General features: G+C 41.3%; 2 protein-coding genes across 2 annotated transcripts; one reads left to right on the top strand and one right to left on the bottom strand.

The window, feature by feature from the left end:
- The first annotated feature begins 112 nt into the window (after nt 1-112).
- LOC109482484 (28S ribosomal protein S18b, mitochondrial-like) lies at nt 113-2,813 on the top strand. The gene is made up of 7 exons (XM_019785209.1): nt 113-252; nt 467-635; nt 851-948; nt 1,141-1,212; nt 1,445-1,511; nt 1,620-1,679; nt 2,133-2,813. The coding sequence occupies exons 1-7, from the start codon at nt 157-159 to the stop codon at nt 2,222-2,224; spliced, it is 654 nt and encodes a 217-aa protein (XP_019640768.1). The 5' UTR covers nt 113-156; the 3' UTR covers nt 2,225-2,813.
- Nucleotides 2,814-3,881: 1,068 nt separating this feature from the next.
- LOC109482486 (neurogenic locus Notch protein-like) lies at nt 3,882-18,123 on the bottom strand. Its single transcript, XM_019785211.1, has 11 exons — nt 17,865-18,123; nt 12,254-12,369; nt 11,696-11,899; nt 11,302-11,445; nt 10,817-11,024; nt 10,205-10,359; nt 9,829-10,038; nt 8,560-9,567; nt 6,454-8,442; nt 6,140-6,211; nt 3,882-5,276 (listed from the first exon to the last, which is right to left on the bottom strand). The coding sequence occupies exons 1-11, from the start codon at nt 17,915-17,917 to the stop codon at nt 5,104-5,106; spliced, it is 4,332 nt and encodes a 1,443-aa protein (XP_019640770.1). The 5' UTR covers nt 17,918-18,123; the 3' UTR covers nt 3,882-5,103.
- Nucleotides 18,124-18,617: the final 494 nt, after the last annotated feature.

The raw sequence follows: 18,617 nt of genomic DNA, 5'->3' as shown, positions 1-18,617 counted from the left end.
ACCTACCTTTCTTCTCCAAATTCTCTATGACATCATAGTCACATGACCAGGACCACGTGACTCAAAGCGCGGGTAATGTCACGTGACTTTTACAGCGAGATTTTGCAGAAATTTACGAGAAAAGACGAGAGCAAGGAGTGATATTTTTTTTCCAAGATGGCTGCGCCCATCAGACTTGCGGCCACCCAACTTTCACGAAGAGTTTACCCGCTTTGGCAAGCAGTTTCTCAACAGAGAAAGCTAACGACGCAGGTAAGGAAAGATCACATCTTTTAGGGGCCGCCAATGTCCACCGAAGACAGCTTTTGTTGCTAAATCCACTTTCACCAAGCATAACTTCGGTATAGCAAATTATTTTTTTAAAGTACTGCACTCGGAATATATGAGATTCTTATTTTCCACATCTACGACATACCACAGATTTCTGTCTCTCTAAAACTATTTTTCATGATTTATGGATGTGTAGCTCCAGGCTCGATGGACCACTTCAGTCTGCCTACAACAGACAAGGGGCCTGTCCAGAACACGAGTAGTAATGTGTGAGGCTGAGGAACAGCATGATGAAGGAGGATCAAAGGAGTCAAAACTTCCCGTGGTAACCTGGGAGGAGAGTGTCAGATATCTGCAGTCATCAGGTAAATAGTTATGTCCCAATACTACTGCACTGTAGTAGCATTGGGTTTCTTCCATGTAGCAATCTAGACAAGAAACTACATTTTCCAAAGAGGTGAAATGTTTGCCAAAATTTGCATATGCCAAGCAATAAATATTGATTATTTATTATCATATATCATATTTTTTTACCTTCAACAGTTACAAGTTTATATGATAAGTTATGATTTACTTACAGAATTTGCTGAGCGTTACAAGGATAAGGAAGTCTGGTGGGACTATGTACGGAACCACAAAGGAAGTGTGCCACCCCAGAAAACTCGGAGAACATGCATTGTGAGTTATCCTCATTGTGTACAAGTTGTAAATTTCTAAGTTGTAAATAACATCTGTTGTAATTCGTAAAAAGGAAAACAAAAAGCGCAAACAAAAACACAAGCCATTATTCAGCAATGTGTTTTGTTTAGTCTTTAGACTTTCAACTACAAATGTATTTCATAAAGTTCTGTATCAATATTTCCATTGCAGAGAGGAGGGAGGATATCCACTGGGAACCCCTGTCCTATCTGTAGGGATCAGAACCTAGTCATAGACTACAGGGTATGTACAACTCATACGGGTCTCATATATGGACATTATCATAAAGTCATAAAATGTTATTTGGTTTGGAAAATCTTTTCATTCCTGGAAACAATGAACTAATTTTCTTATGATTTGCTACTGACTTATGTTGTATTGGTAAAAAGGTATACACACACAGCACATCTTAATGCAGTAATTATACCATCTGTGTTCTTAGGAGTGCTGACTAACCTGTTCTGTTGTGTTCCAGAATGTCAAGCTTCTACAGCACTTCATCTGTCCTCATACTGGAGAACTTCACAATGTTCTCAGAACAGGTAGGTCTTTCACTTTTTAAAAACTGTCAACATACTATATCCTTACTACCAGCCTTTGATCTTGTATTCTCAGACAGATTCATATTTTTTCATCATCTTAATTTTCAGGTGTTTGCCGGAAGAAGCACAAACGGTTGGTTCGAGAAATTGAAAAGGCTAGAGACCATGGTAAGGGCTTCTCCAACAGTATGTTGGCCAGTATGATTTACCTGTATTTAACTCATGCACTGTAGAATACAGCAAGGAATCTCCTTGCACAAAGTAATAAGCAGCTTCATGGTTCCAACTGAACATGCACTAGATCAAAGGTAAAGGACCCTAACTTGACCATGCTTGATACATGTACAGACATGTCACAGGAGCTTTCAACTTTACATATGCCACAGTGCATACACAGTGGGATCCATCGACCTGCTTATTGTGATACACATGTACCTACATTTTCAGTTGGTCTCATTTCTTGGGACAAATCTGTTACCTAATTCGTCCATCATACTTGATAAGGACCCTAACTTCAGTTAGTTTCAGTTTACCAACATCTACAGTTTATCTGTACATGTCCTGGCAACATAGATACAATGGAGCTAAATGAAAGTTGTATCTATTTTTCTTTTACTACAGGCCTCCTCCCCTTCACAGTGCCACATAAGGAGTATGATTATGAGGAGTATTTCAGGAAACATCCCTCCACTGCTACTGTCAAGACAGGCTAGTCTTTCCTGCATCATCAGACAGTACCTTATTACTAAAAGTAAAATATGCCAATGTTAAACATTTCACTGTCAGTGAAGTTAACATCATCACTGGCAAGGGGCAACAAATTACAATATTGGTGAGGTTGATGGCATCACTATTGAAACTGTAACATTATTGAAATGTTGTAATAATAAGTTCAGGCAAGTATTTAACCTCCTTGGTTCAGGGTGAACCATGTAGTTTTGTACCACCTAGCAAATTTACTTCGAACTGCAGCAAGGCAGAAGTTCCTGGAGAACCAGTCTCTATCTGCTTTATATCACATGTACCGGTATTGTTGAATAACGAAGAGAACTTGGGTAGACTTTAGACAATGTCTTGGTTTATTCTCCTGATTTAGTACAAAAGAATAAACGAAAAGTTACAGAACTGAACTGATATGTACGAACACTGGAATATATAATGACAAATACATGTTTCTCTTTAGCTCTGACTTGCGTATTGTCAAATATCAGCTTCTTTGGCACCCAGTAGTATGTACATTATATCTAGGAAGTGAATAAAGACACAGTATTGCTTTTCAGAACACAATGATTTTGTCTTTTTTAAAAATGAAATTGAATACTGGTACAAAACAGCTGCACTCTGTTGTGTACATCCTGTAGAGACATTATCAAAGCACATTGGTATGTACAGAATGTTTCAAATGACATGTGTTTATGGGGCTGTTGAGTGCTAATGCCTGGATTGCCCCCCATTAGTGCTAAATGTAGAAGTCATGGATGCACATATTTTTAGTACACATGATCCATAACCCTTCAGGCAAGATATGTAGAAAATATTTGCTGTGATGGACAGCTGTCAATCACTTCTAGCATCTTGTGTATTTTGTCAATGTGTAAAATTTTACACAAGTGACGTCTGCCATTTAACAAAAATAAAAAGCAATTGAAAGGTCCCAATGTAGAAAAGATTCTTGCTGAATAATGTGTCTCAATTTGACATCTTTTTAGAGCTCCAAGTATTTCACCGTTAAGCCAAACTTGACACAAAAATTGCCCTGTTCGGACAATGTTTCTTAAATCACAACAAGTGATTTAAATCCAGTGAGAAATTCTACGGAGGATTCCAAGTTTGATACATTCTTCATAGAAAAACTTGTATACAAAATTACAAAATCTTTGGATGGCACGAGATCTTGCTCTTTTTTCTAACCGTCAGCTCACTTTCTACAAAACCTTATCATATAACTTTGTAACTTATAGTATAATGAAGAACACATGTAACAACAATCTCTACACTACTATACAGCTACAATTACAAAATAGAGGAAAAAACCTTTGGTCCTTCTCAGGAAAAATATTCAGACTCTTATGTACAATATATACAACATAACGTCATGACTTACATGCTAGCATCTCGTCATGCGTACCAGATACATCTGGTATATACCTCTCACCAGTGGGGAGTACACCCCGGCACATGTTAACACTATCTGCAACATGTTAGATATGTTAAAATTCTCTGCAGCCAGCAACAGGCTATGATGACACCTCCCACACCATAACATCCTGTTTTCAACATCATACATTACCATTCACCGATAAAAATATTCAAAGAATTACTAGTATTTGGTTTTGATACTCCAATGAAATTGGAAACTCTTGAGAGAGTTGCAATATACGCTCCTTATTGTGCCTTACAAATGATTATGACTCATTCTGGTGAGATCTTTTGATCACAAAGCTTGCATCACACAGCAGGAAAATCATTTGCCTGATAAACTTGTGCTCAAAAGGGCATTTTTTACCCAAATAATCACTGAACCACTCTTAGGGACCACCTAATGTCCATAGGAAGCTCCATCCAATGTGATAGGGTACATTTTCAGGTAAAAATATGCTTGATTCTGATGACTTTGAATTTCAGTGACCTTCTGGCAATCAAGAAATTTGTCTGAAGGTCATTGACAGTGTGACCGCAGCTTGTTTAAGGAACCAAGACTTGAAGACTGACAAGTCAGTTGGCCACTGTGCCCCAGGGTCATGACCCCTACATGACTCTGAAATGTGGTTTCCCCATGTGGTACACCCGCTTAACAGTGGGGGTCTCCATGGCCATACCAGATGCTCCAGCTGTCAAAGTCAAATAAAATAGCTAGCATTCCCTAACTCTCACCACTCAGGCATTTTGGATATGTACAAAAATAGCATCTTTCTGAGTGATTCTTTGAAAAAGAATTCCCTAAACCACCTCTACATAAGATGAGCAACAGCCTTTCCCTTGAATAAATAACAGCTTCTTCAAAAATATGTATAAATTGCACTTTGGAGTCTTTACCGAGATGTTCTGTCATCACATCTGTTCCTCCTACTTTTAAATAGCTTGACCGTTATATGTTTGAGAACATAAAGTGAGTAAAATAAAATACTACTTCTGAAGCATCTTGCTTTACAGCAATGTCCCTGTATACCTAATGACTTTCTATAACTTAAAACAGAGCTGAAGCTGCACACAGACAACAGAAGTTGTCAATTCAATACACTTCCCATCCCTATACACCTTTATCTACCTACCCCTATAACCCTTCACCTGACATTAGAACAGTCTTTGACAGGAGTAAAAAGCAAGGGTCACAATTGTGCACCCGCAGTGTTGTGTGCTGTCTTCTTGAAAAATCGTTGGCAAATTTTGGGATCCGTAAGTGTTGAGTTCCGCCTCCGTACGGAATCCAACAGATTTGGGAGCACGCAGACACGCCGTAGCATTTACGTCCATGCAGAAACAGCCAGTACGGGGGACGCACATGCCCTGTACAGCCCTGTACATTTTCAGAAAAACGTGGCCTCCAAAAAAACGTACGGCAGGTTGTGTACAAGTCTCTCCTCCTGTGTAACTATATAAGTCTCTCCTCTGTGTCCTGGTCCAGCATCTCCAGAGGTGTCCCTACCTCCATCTCCGCCGCGGCAGGGTTGTACTTCCCCTTCATGCGGCGGACCTTACGGGCGTACCGGCACCCGTAGATGGTCGCAGCAACAACAATCACCAGAACCAGGATGATGGGAATCCCTGCAAGATAACAATTATTAAGTTCTTCATACTCTTAATGATTAGAAGATCAATGCCCTACCTTTATGCATGCTATTAGGACTAGATGTTTTTGTGAACCTGATACACGTAGAATATTCTGTACAAATGTATAAGGACATGCAGTAAGATCAAACTTTTGCTAAGAAGAATAACAGATCAGTTCATGACAGGCTTTGAAATGTAGAGACATGCAAAAATAGCCTGGATGCCAGACTGCTGACTGGGTCTACTTTCCTTGAGGATATGTTGGCAGTACATGTTCTAGATCTGAGGAGCAGACCAATGTAGGCCTAGGAAACAGTCTGGCATCCAGGCTATGCAAGAATGGCATGCAGGTATGGAGAGTGGCTGTAAATATCTGCTTATACAGTCTAATAAATCAAATCAAATCGATTCAAGGGAGTAGGAAAGTTGTGGGCCCAGGGTACCAACCTATCATCAGAAAGAGGGAAAGGAAATGGAGTTGCTCTGCAATAACTGGGAAGAGGAGAAAAAAGACACCAAATTGACCACCAAGTGCACCACAAAGAATATAAGCAATACAGGAGAAAGTATGCAGAGAGTACAAGCACAATTTATTATAAATGAAAAAAAATTATCTCAAGTCTGGCTGTTTTGACGGCTATAGTTCTAAATAAGCATTCTGCTTTGTTATTATTATACTCATCAGGAGAGCTTTGCAACAATTATACAAATTTAGAAAACTGATTCAGAGACAACTGGAAGTGAAAGATAAGTACATCTTTTTTCTCTACTGATAGAAAACAAGAATTCTAAATGTTACTGGTATTCAATATTCTCTGTTTATGTTGAAAGAGGGACTGAGGTCAGAAGTTCCTTACCTATATAAACAAAGGGGTTGGTGGCATTGGCAGCTGGACCTGGGCTCTCTTCTAGATCTGCACATGTGCTACCTGAAGAAAAGAATTCGAACGAAGGGAAAGGAAAGTTTTACCCTCAAAAATTCTCTCTGTTTCTCTTTGGTTGCACTTGAAGTGTAATGCTTGAAAGAACAGTACCGGTAATGCTTGTTTGACAGCTGATAGTGCAGTGCAGTTTAACTTAATACAATTGATACAATCATACTTTCCATTGTATATGTACAAACGTATAAAGTTTTTTTGTTAACAAGGTTTTTGGTAACAAGGTAACTTACCTTCATATCCTACAGGGCACTGGCAGCTGAAACCACCTGCAAAGTTGGAGCAGGTGGCTCCGTTTTCACACGTTCCTGCAACTGCACACTCATCCACATCCACAGTACACATCTCTCCAGTGTACCCTGTTCTGTTACAGTTACAGGAGAAGGCATCTAACAAGTCTGAACACGTGCCGTTGTTTTGGCAAGGATTGGAACTACATTCATCTGTCTCTACCTCACAGTCACTACCTTCATAGCCCGACGCACACTGACACTCGTACGAGGTAGTTCTTACTTCACAGGTATTCAGTGGCTCGTTTTCGCACGCTATTCTTTGGCATGTTTCGTTGTGCTCTCCACAGGCGATCACTTCTGGCGGCTGGTAGTTGGGATCCTCACACATACATGCTCCCATGTAGTGGCACGTTCCTCCATTTTGGCAGGGAGACTGCGAGCAGGAGTTGATGGTGTCCTGACAACCCCGTCCGCTGAACCCTTCAGGACACGTGCAGTTGAAGTCATTAACTAGGTCTGTACAGACGCCCCCATTCAGGCAAGGGTTGGGCCTGCAGTCGTCGATGTTGTTTTCACACAAAGTCCCATTAAAACCGAAAGGACAGAGACAGTTGTATGTACCGAGTGCTTCTTCACAAGTGGCGCCATTGAAGCACGGACCAGAATCACACCCTCTTCTGTCCAATTCACAGGTATTGCCTTCAAAACCTGGCAAGCAGCTACAGTTGTAACCGTTAACGAGATCATTACAGCTACCACCATTGATGCAAGGATTGCTACTACACTCATCAGTTTCGTTTTCACAGTTGCTGCCGACAAAGCCGGGCGCACAGGTGCAGTTGTACCCAAGGTAGAAGAGCCCGCTTGGGTCGCTACCACTCTCAACGCAGGTTGCTCCATTTTCGCAAGGGTTGGATGCACAATCATCGATGTCGTCTTCACAGTTTGTCCCCTCGTAGCCTGGATCACAGCTGCAGGTGTAACTGTTCGGTAGGAGTTGACACGTTCCATGTACGCAGGGCTGCGCCAAGCAGTAGTCATACACAGCACACAACTCTCCCACATAACCGGGCAAACAATCACACGAAAACCCTGTACCGGTAATGTTACAGGTTGCATTATTCTGGCACGTCACGTTGTGGCAGGAGTTGTACAGGCTACAGTTTGTTCCAAAGTACTGTTCAGTACAAGAGCAGGTGTAGTTTTGATAGTCCTGACTTAGCGTACAGTTTCCACCACTCTGACACGGCTGTGTGAAGCACAGATCCGCTATCTCACATGTATCCCCTAGGTAACCATCCGCACACTGGCAAGAGAAGGAGTCCACACCATCTATACAGGTTCCTCCATTCTGGCAAGACTGACTGTTACAGTCATCGATATTGATAGTACAGTTTTTACCGGTATAGCCAGGCAGACAAGAGCAGTTGTAATCTCCTGGGGAGATATCAGTGCAGTTGAGAGTTGTGTTCTCATTACATGGGTCTAGCCCACACATACTCAGGACTTCTCCACAGTTTGTGCCATTGTAACCTTCAGGGCAGTCGCACGTGTAACCACCGACCATGTCCTGGCATGTCGCGTTATTCATACATGGTTGACTGTCACACTCATCGATCTCCTCACTGCAATTTTTGCCCGTATAACCCGGGATACATGTACAGGTATAGTCAGCTGGGAAGATACTTGTACAGTTAATGCTTGTGTTGTTTTCACATGGGTTCGTATCACACATGTCTATAATGTCCTCACACTGCAACCCTGTATACCCTTCAGGGCAAGCACAAGTAAAACCGGCATCAGATTCGTTACAAGTGGCGTTGTTCCTGCACGGCTGGCTAGCGCAGAATTGAACTTTCTCTGAGCAGTATGTACCCGAGAAACCCTCTGGACAGATGCAGGTGAAGTTTGTAGCTGATCCGTTGCAGGTGCCGTTGTTTTGACACAGACTGGCATTGCAGGTGGCAACAGGTGTTTCACAATTCACACCTGTGTGAGGTGAAGAAAAGCATTGTAAGAAAACTTGAAGCCTAAAAAAAAAGGAGCAACAACTATACATAGCAAGTCACAGGAACTCTCAAAATACCAGTAAAAAGAATAACTGACCTTGGAAACCGGCAGTGCAGGTACAGTTGTATCCATTCGCTTGATCTTCACACGTTCCCTCATTTTGGCAGGGTTGGTACAACAGGCACTCATTCACCAACTCACAGTTTGTTCCTTCATACCCTTCAGTACAGTTACAGATGTACGTGGAGGTGCCATTCTCCATACAGGTGCCATTGTTCTCACATGGACTTGATGCACACACCATAGACACATTCTGAGGAGTCTCACAGTTTTGCCCTGAGAACCCTTCTGTACAGTTACATGTGTACATTTCAGTACCATTTTCCAGACATGTACCATTGTTCATACAAGGATTTGGTGTGCACACTGTAGAGACATTCTGCAGACTCTCACAGTTTTGTCCCATGAACCCTTCAGCACAGTCACATATGTACGTTTCAGTACCATTTTCAAGACATGTACCATTGTTCATACAAGGATTTGGTGTGCACACTGTAGACACATTCTGAGGACTCTCACAGTTTTGCCCTGAGAACCCTTCTGTACACTCACATGTGTACATTTCAGTACCGTTTTTCAGACATGTACCATTGTTCATACAAGGATTTGGTGTGCAAACACCAGACACATTCAGTGGGATCCCACAGTTTTGCCCTGAGAATCCGTCTGTACAGTTACATGTGTACATATCTGCTCCGTTTTCCACACACGTACCATTGTTCAAACATGGAGAGGAGCTACACTCTGCAGTAGCGTTACCGACCACTTCACAGTTTTGTCCTGAAAACCCTTCCCCACAGCTGCAGTTGTACGTCGTCCCTACCCCTTCATGGCACGTTCCATTATTCTGGCAGGGGCTCGAGGCACACTCCAGGACGTCTTCTTGGCAGTTCTGGCCAGTCCACTCTAGGGGACACAAGCAACGGTATGTCCTGGGAAGGTTTTCACAGTGGCCGTTGTGTAGACAGGGTGAGGATGTACACTCGTCTACATCAATCTGACAAGTGCCCCCCTCCCACCCTGAAGTACAGGTGCAGTTGGTACCTACAGAAAGAGCAAACACCTTTGGCATGAGAAAGTGAACATGTGTGTATTTACTAATTTAGTGTAAAACTTTTGTGATTGATACAGCAGATTACATAAGAAGAAAAACTTTCTTCATGTAAAACTTGGTGAACTGTGAGTCACTATGCCTATCTTTTTAATAAAATGAGAGGATAACTCTTAAGTCAATGTGGCAAGTTTGACATACTGGTAAGTGCTAATATCATACCAGAGACTATCTAAAAGTTAAACCCTTCCTACCTTGTGCTGTGTCCACACATGTCCCATTGTTTTCACATGGGTCCAGAACACTGCAGTTTACTGCACTGGGCGGGGTCTCACAGAGGTTGCCATGGTAACCAGCAGGGCACTGACAGGTGAAGCCCGCCTGCCCTGTGACCTCCTGGCACGTCCCATTATTCTGGCAAGGGGAGGACAGGCACTCTTTAATGTCACCTTCACAGTTTGCACCTGAAAGGGAAGAAGAACAAAATCTATCATTCTTTTGTGGCATTTCATACAAAGTCATGACTTAATAAATGTATAACGGCACACTTTCTTATCTACTGAAATATTATCTATCTAATGAAAGATTGGTATTCAGAAAAAAATCTCTCTAAAGATACAGTTAACTCACCTATGAATCCTGCTGTACAGTTGCATGTGTAATTTGTCCCATACTGTGCTGAGGCAACAGGCGAGCAGACACCCCCGTTCATACATGGGTCGTTCCAGCAGGAATCCAGGTCAACCTCACACTGAGCACCAGTCTTACCAGGAGGACAGGAGCAGCTAGAAACACAGGGGAGGGGTGTCAGTACACTTCATGTCAGGGCTGGAATTCATTTTGGGGAATAGCGTAAAATTATGTGCACAGAAAAACATTGTGTGCACAACATAAAATAGAGATAATGCAAAAATCAGCAAAATATTTTTGCGCAAAACCCTGATTTTTCACAGTTTTCGTTGGATTTTTGGTCAATGTTGCATCAGAATTTTGCCTGTTGCAGAAGATATATTTTCCTACACAATATTTGGAAACTACAGACGGGATGTTAACCTTATACTGTATATGCGAGTACGACCTTATATGAGATATTCTTCTGAAGTGCCATGCACAATACATTACGGGTTTTGCGCAGGTGCAGTACGTTCTGCCAAAGTGCTGTGCATATGCACCCAGACTGCCCCAGTATCTCTAGGCCTGTGAGGTAAAAGTGATGATTAGATGGAAACACTGCTAACTCACCTGTAATTTGCTACCAGATCAGTGCAGACTTCATACTGCTGACAGCTGGTGTTGGTGCAGTCATCAATGTTCACCTCACAGAGGGCTCCCTGGAACCCCTCCGCACACGCACATGTGTAGTTCTCACCTGCACCGGCGCAGGTGGCACCATTCTCACACCTGTTCCAGGTGCAAGGGTCGGTTTCACAGCTGCTGGTGTCATTGGTACCTGTGACAAATTCAATCAGAGTTGGATGAAATGTAACCAAAGGACCAACATTCTGCTGTGATCTTATGCTATAATTTTGCTTTGATCAATATTTTTAGGAGCAAAAATTGATTTGAGCAAGGAGAGGGCTGAGGCTAGTACTTGTGACCTTCCTTCAGTTAAACCAGCAATTCATTGTATAACTCTTAAGACTGGCAAAGAAACATTTTTGTGACTAAAGATATCATTACTCACTGCTAAATTACATAATGGCAAAGTCAGAAGTAAGAGGTCTCACCTATTGGACACTGACAGACATAATCGTTGACAAGATCGTGGCAGGTTTCATTGTCGCCACAGGGATTCCGTAGGATACACTCATCAACCTCTCGCGAACAGTTTTCTCCTGAGTAGCCCTGCTTGCAGAAGCACTGGTAGCCACCTAGCAGTAAACATCAACATTGCACTCCAGTCCACCCATTATCAAAAGATCTTCCTGACTTATCTTACAGTAATGAATGGTCAAGGGCTTTTATACAAGGCATACTGGCATACTGTAAAATGATTTCTGGCAGAATTTCATAATTATTATTATAGATCTAAACCAACTCATTGTATGTGTAATTGTATAAATATTTTTTTTTTCTTTTAAATCATAAATTAGAGTAGCCTGGGTGTCAGAATAAACTGACCTTGTGCCGAATCTTGACACACAGCTCCATTCTGACAGGGGCTGTCCGTAGCACAGCGGCTGACAGCTGCCTCACAGTTCTGCCCCAGGTAGCCAGAGGGACAGCTGCAGCTGTAACCACCCGGCTGGTTCACACAGCTGCCGTTGTTATAACATGGTCTGCTGCCACAATAGTCTGTGGTCTCGCAGAAGTCTCCTGTATAGCCTGAATAAACATTGAGGAAAGTACAATACAGTATGATTGGCTGCACATCTTTTTTGCAGATGGATCAAATGACAATGGGATAGATGTTTATAGACACATTGGACACAACAGCATCTAGTTATTGATACAACAATATTGCTACAGATTTGTATAGTGTACACATCCATTTTTAAATTTTTCTTTTTTTTCTGAATGACGTAAAGTTGCATCAACACCAGTAGGTATTGTTACACTTGCGCTCGGCATGTGGTTTTTCACTGTCTGCAAATGAAGAAGACACCAGTAATGATACGTTACTATCAATAGACAGTGAGCACTTCACTTGAATACGAGTATACAATGCCTATTTCTTACCTTCAGGACATAAGCACGTGTAGTTCGAGGTGGAGTTGTTGCTGACACATGTGGCACCGTTAGTACAGTTGTGAGAGACACAGGTGTCTATGGACTGACACTGCAACACATCAAACCTGCAACACAAGCATACACATGGGGTAAACAGGACTGGTATACCTGTAGTCTACCACCACATTCATGGTTACATGCTAACGGCTACACTGAAAATTGCCAATAAGAATGGGAAGGGTGATGATTTATGATATACAGTTTCCATTCTGGTACAGTGTAATGTTAAATGATATACTAGTATCTTGTGTCTTACCTTACACATATAGGTACGTTAAATGCTTACCAGTACATTTTATTTATTACAATTCAACTTTCAAGCCAAAGGAAAAAGAAAGGTTCAACTTCAAGCTCAAACAACCAGACTTGTTTATGCTGTACCAACATTGTACCTATGTTGATACAACATAGGTACAATGTTGCTTTCCCTGTATGACTGAGGATCCATATAACTGGGCTTAAGTAATAGCTCTACCGTACAATATGATAAAAGAAGCATAAGCAGTAAGTATATTTCCAGTATAAGGGTTATGTAAAAGCATCGGCGATTTTCTTTCATCTTTCATCATTTGTAATCTGAGATTGTTGGTTTTGCACAAAGGCAGTCCATGCAAAATAATATTTTCTAAGTTATCCTAGCAACTCTCCCTAACAATATCCCTCCCATCCCATGTACAAGCCTTCCAAAAAGCCAGTACAGTCCAAAGCTTTTAAAGGATCTCTGAGGCAGGCTTTGACAGGCATTACCCTGATACCTGAGCTCAGAGTAACAACTGCTCCCTGACCCTTACATGCCCCCCAGTCTCTTCCAGTCTTGGGCAGAACCCAAATATGTTCATATTCTAGACTAACAGCAGGAGTTCGTGCCTGTCTTTGACCTTGCAGTTGGGCTCAAGTATGCGAAATTTGGCCTTCAATCCACTTGCAGCAGCTGAATTATGTGTTTATCTTTGATAAGAGTACAGCAGCTGCTTTGACCATATCGATAATCATACATGTCCTGTCCTTGAACCTGAAAAATCTCAACCTACAGCAAGTTTAGAACAACTCTTGTTCTGTTCAATGAGGCCTGGAGAGTAAAGCTAGCACGTCAATGGCAAGCACCATTACCACTGGTAAGATAAGACTTCTGGGAACAAGCTCCACATTCCCCATGGAACTGTTTTTGGTACATGGTAACCATCACTTTACTCTGTAACAGATTTTGACAGGTTGTTGCTATACGTCTCTGTTTTTCTTTTACAGGTCAACATCAAAGTTGGCATGCGACAATGTTGGAACACATTATACTCCGGCGCTGAGGGTACAGAAAAGATAACAGTTTGTGACATCTTGGCATTTAGCCCTTCTTACACCAAAGGGCAGACATGTAGTATTTGGGAAATGTGTATACAGCATAGCATTCACAGCGTGCCAAAATTATGACAAGTATCTGAGGAAGCTGCAAAACAATTATGATACTGAGGCCACACCAATTTAATTTCTTGGTTAACGGATTTTTCTAGAAAAATAATGGAGCGGGCGGGCGAAAAAAAAATAAAAATAAAAACAGGCCTAGGCATCGTATTATGGCCCAAAATGGTACGATAGGAGCCATGAAGTCAACACACCAGGCTGGTTCAAAAGTTAAACAATGAATTTTGAACTTTTAATGATACCATTGCATTGAAAGATGGAATAACTGTAACAACTAGGATGAAAAGGTCTGTTTTCAACTGTTCAGGGCAAAATATGAGCATTTTGCAGTTGATTCTGGATTTTTATTTTTATTTGCAAATCTGAAAAAAATGAAGCGGCGAATCTGTTAACCAAGAAATTAAATTGGTGTGGCCTGATCAAACCTGTAACAGCGATAGAGTGAGAATAGACACTGTAGACAGTTCCTGCATTAAGGAATCGGTAAGTAAAATAAACAGTTCTAAAAGCTGTCTCCAAAGTCCAAACACATATTATGTATAATTTAAACACAACTCAAGTTAAGAAGCTTGCTGATGGGAGAAAAAAATTCTGATGCTTTGTATGAGGACATTTTCATTTTCAATGTCAATGTTAGAAAACCAATTGTACATTGTTTGATCACTCAGGTGTCTGTCAGACAGATCATGGAGCTAGAAAAGGTTGATCAGCTCAAAAATGTATCTATGTCCCTTGCAGGGGCCACCCCCCCAAAAAAGTCTAAGGTCAGCAGGTTTTCATGGGGTCGGTCTGGAAACAGGAAACACAACATTTTTTTCCTAGGCCTTACCATGACCATATAAATCTACAACTTTCCTTCCAGGTCCCATCTGGACAGCAATCCTAAGCTATTACTAGTATTAAAACTGTGCATACCACAGTTATGGTATGGAAAAAAAATGTCCCACGGGGTTTGCAAGGGAGGGCTAATAAATCTTCAAAGTCAAGTGGTAAGTATCCCCAAAGGGAGGAAATGATCCCTATTAATGACTCCAAGTGCTGTTTATCACTTTAGCTGGAAGGAAAGGATAAACTTGACCCGAAATAGAACAAATATTTCCTCTCTGAGGTAGAGACCACCCTGTTTGGGCTTCCTTTTACTGTTATAGTGTTAGTGTTACAGTCTGGGAAAATTTGTCAGAGACTTAGACCACGCAGAGTTCATTTCTACTTTAGATGTCCCAATTAAGTTTTTCAAAGTTTAATACCTTGCACATGGAACTTATCGTTACAATTACAGCTCAATTTCCTTTAATCAATTTCACAGTAAAAGGGGGTAAGGAGTTGTCTGCATGCCCCCTTTCTACAGTAGTACTAGACAACATTGAAACAATCACTCATCATCTGTGAAGTGCAATGTGAACCAGTCAGAATTGCCCTGAGGAAGGTGACAGACGGTCACCAAAACGTTGGCTGAATAAATGACTTGGTTGTGTAGAAAGAGTCTCTTTACTCAATCACTCATCATTCAATGACCGAATGACCGGTGATCGAATAAAATTGAATGAGTGTCCCTTGTTTTTATGATTGGAATATGATACATAATAATAGAAAAGTAAGATTAGAATACAACAAGTCATACAGAACATAAAAAGATTTCATCTTTATCTATGAAATATGTTATAATTTGACAGGTCACTAACTGCCTCTAGTAGAAAAGGAGTGTCAAGTTCACTGTTAAAAAACCTGTAACATGAGTAACGCAAAGAAAGACAGAGCACACTTGTATGATTTCCCCAAGTAATCCAACACTATGAACATAAAAACCTTGTGAATATTTCATGATCTGCAGTATATAAAGACACTGGGCACAGAATAGATGATATTTTACACCTGCACCTGTTGACATTCTTGTGCCAACAGGTTTCCCTGTGCGACATTTACTTCACTGCAGGAGTCAGGAGACAGGGTAATGAGACCGGCAGACCGTGGTCAGGTTTGGAAACAGTCCATCATATTCTGCAACACCTTTGCCAGGGATTGTTCGCAAGGGAGTGGTGGTATGGGGAAAGGGTTCTAGGTTCAAGTCCCGTAGCAGGTTTGAATGTTGTGCCCTTGTTAAAGGCACTTAAATGATTTTCTTCACTACACTTAATGTGTAAGACAAAATGTGTGTTACATATTTAGGCTATATCATGGCACAAAATAGCGAAGCCTTGGCACAAAGTGGTGCTAAGAGTACAAGTTTAGGCAGTAGAAAATATTCCCGTAAATAATTTCAACAGGTTGGTAAACGAATGAATAGCAAAGTTCTTTGGTCACAACCATTTATTTTTCACGGGCCGACATTTCAATGACCGTCTGTCATCTTCATCAGGGCAATTCTGACTGGTTTACTGTGCACTGACGCTAGATGTTACTTGGTGCATAGTGCACTAAAGGTGTTACATGGTTCACAGTGCAGTGTTACTTGGTTCACTGTGCACTTCAGCTAGTATTTACTGTTAACAATGCATTATTTTCCGAATGTAGTGCAATTGTGACATATTTACGTTCATATGTCACTTATCTACGTCACTCATATGTCATTGCACTACGTTCGGAAATGCATTGGTGGTCAAGAAACGTCAGCTGATAAAAAATAAATGGTTGTGATCAAAGAACTTTGCTATTCAGTAGAAAATATACTTTGAGCAACTTGAATAAAAATTGGGGCTATTTTTTTCTGCTGTGACAAACCCTCCCCTTGCTGTATTGTACGGTCCCCAGCAAAAGTCAGCTGTGGTCTGGCAGTGTGGTCTGCTGAAGAAACAACAGACATTTGGACAGTTGATGGGCTCTTGGGGAAAAGGAATCTGCAAATACCACCACTTGTGAGAGGTTTTCCCTCATGTGCCAACTGGAAATCCCTGCTGCCAAACCAGAAAAACAAACAATTTTGGTTCCATCAGTAAATACCTTTTATGGACAAAATTAATTAAAAAGATTGGGCAGAGTAGTAGAGTTCTTGGGTTGGGTGGGAATTGTAGTCTAAGCAAGTTACAATAAGTAATGATATTGGGATGTGAGATAGATGAAATGTTCCTCCTTTATCTGAACTGAAGCTGATCTAAACACAAGAGATAACCTTGTACCAACAGGATGTTTGACTATTGTTAGTACAAGCTTGTAAACCACCATAATTTTCCTGTTTCCTTTTTAATCTGACATCACTGAGATTATTAAAACCGAGTACTACAAAATTATGTATTTCTTTTCGTTTTATGGTCTATCCATGAAATCAACAAAATAACAGTTATGATATTGGGATGTGAGAACTTGGTTGTATGATTCGTATGAATTTTAATGTTACATTTATCTGAAGTTGAGCTGAACACAAGAGCTTTAGCCTTTACCTTGTACCAACAGGATGTTTGACTATTGCGTATTGTTAGTACAAGGTTGTAAACCACCATAATTTTCCTGTTTCCTTCTTTTAATCTGACATCACGGAAATTCTTACAACTCAATATCATTTCCTTTCGTTTTATGGTCAACCCAGTGAAATTAACAAAATATACAGATCTGTACAGCTTTGTTAGGCAAGGCGTACATATGGTGACCTCAGACAGTCAGGGGTTTGTTTCTCTAATGGCATCAAGGTTTCTCAAATGGCAAAATGGCCTGAAGTTGATCCCCGGACCGAAAAGCGTGACAAATGCATTACTCGCTCTGATGCAGTTAACAGTAAGGGGTAGGTAATGTTCTCATATCGCCCCCCTCCCCACCTCCACCTCCACCCACAACATGCAACAGCTGTGGTCACGATTTTCTGCAAAAACTCGGCATATCCAAGCTTAAAAGTGGGTAGAAGTATTTCCTTCCGTGTAGGCTGTTGGTGGAACGCTTGATAAGCTTGAGGACATTTTCATGTAACTTTGGCGAGCCTGAAAAAATGGGCTACAAAAAATTCCTGATATCGCCTGGGCAAGCGAAGCGATCGCACTTTTGTGAGAATGGGTTCGCATACTTGCAGTCAAACTACATCAGACAACAACAGCAGACACTCCCTAGACAAACCAGGGCGGTGTAGCTTGTGCTTGGCACGCGTGCTCACAGTATATCTACAGGAAATCAAAAACGCACGGACATGTGTGTACTTCACACGCTCCTGTTTGTCTCTCACCTCGTCCAGAAACACGCCGCCAAAACCACCGCAAGTCTCACACTCCACGACATGTTTCCTCGGCCTCCAACCCTCTCCGGACGATGTTCTGCTACTTGCCGAGGTCCTGTACGCAACACAGCGGCGACATGCTCCCGATTTGGCCGGGTAAAAAAAATAACGAAACGCGGAGACGTTGGCGTGTATCAACAACTGACGAAACAGCTGGGATGGGCGGCGGTTAAAGGTTACCGCAGGGGGGCAGACCACTACTGTTGCAGGGGGAGGTGAGAATTGCGCTACTCATACACCTTTCATTATTACAATCAGGACCATTGTCATTTCCAATCAGGTTAGAAATACATAAATAAAATTCTGTCTTCTTTTTGCTCGTTTAAACAATTTTCCTGAAGTGCCGAAACTTTGTGAAGATTAAATGGATTGTCCCCAATGTTTGAAATACCGGAAATACCTGCCTACGATCATGATATGACTCACGCGTAGTACATTCTTGCTCACCTGGGAATAACAACAGTTACGTGGTGTGAATCACGTTTATGTACCTATAATAAGGTGCCAATGGTCGCTCGTCTGTGAAATGTGGTGAGAGAACAATGCTGCAAAATTAGGATGGTGACACAACATTTTTGGAATTGGTTGTGTCATATGTACAATCAAGGTACAATCAATAAAAGCAACAATTTCTCATCGCATTTTTCATGGGAATTCAATGCTTGTAACATGCAAGCTAGTCATTGCTTCAGCTTTAATCTA

Source organism: Branchiostoma belcheri, unplaced genomic scaffold (genome assembly GCF_001625305.1).
Source record: "Branchiostoma belcheri isolate BF01 breed outbred unplaced genomic scaffold, Haploidv18h27 scaffold6, whole genome shotgun sequence".
NCBI classification, from domain to species: domain Eukaryota; kingdom Metazoa; phylum Chordata; class Leptocardii; order Amphioxiformes; family Branchiostomatidae; genus Branchiostoma; species Branchiostoma belcheri.
This window is presented reverse-complemented; position numbering and strand designations above follow the sequence as displayed.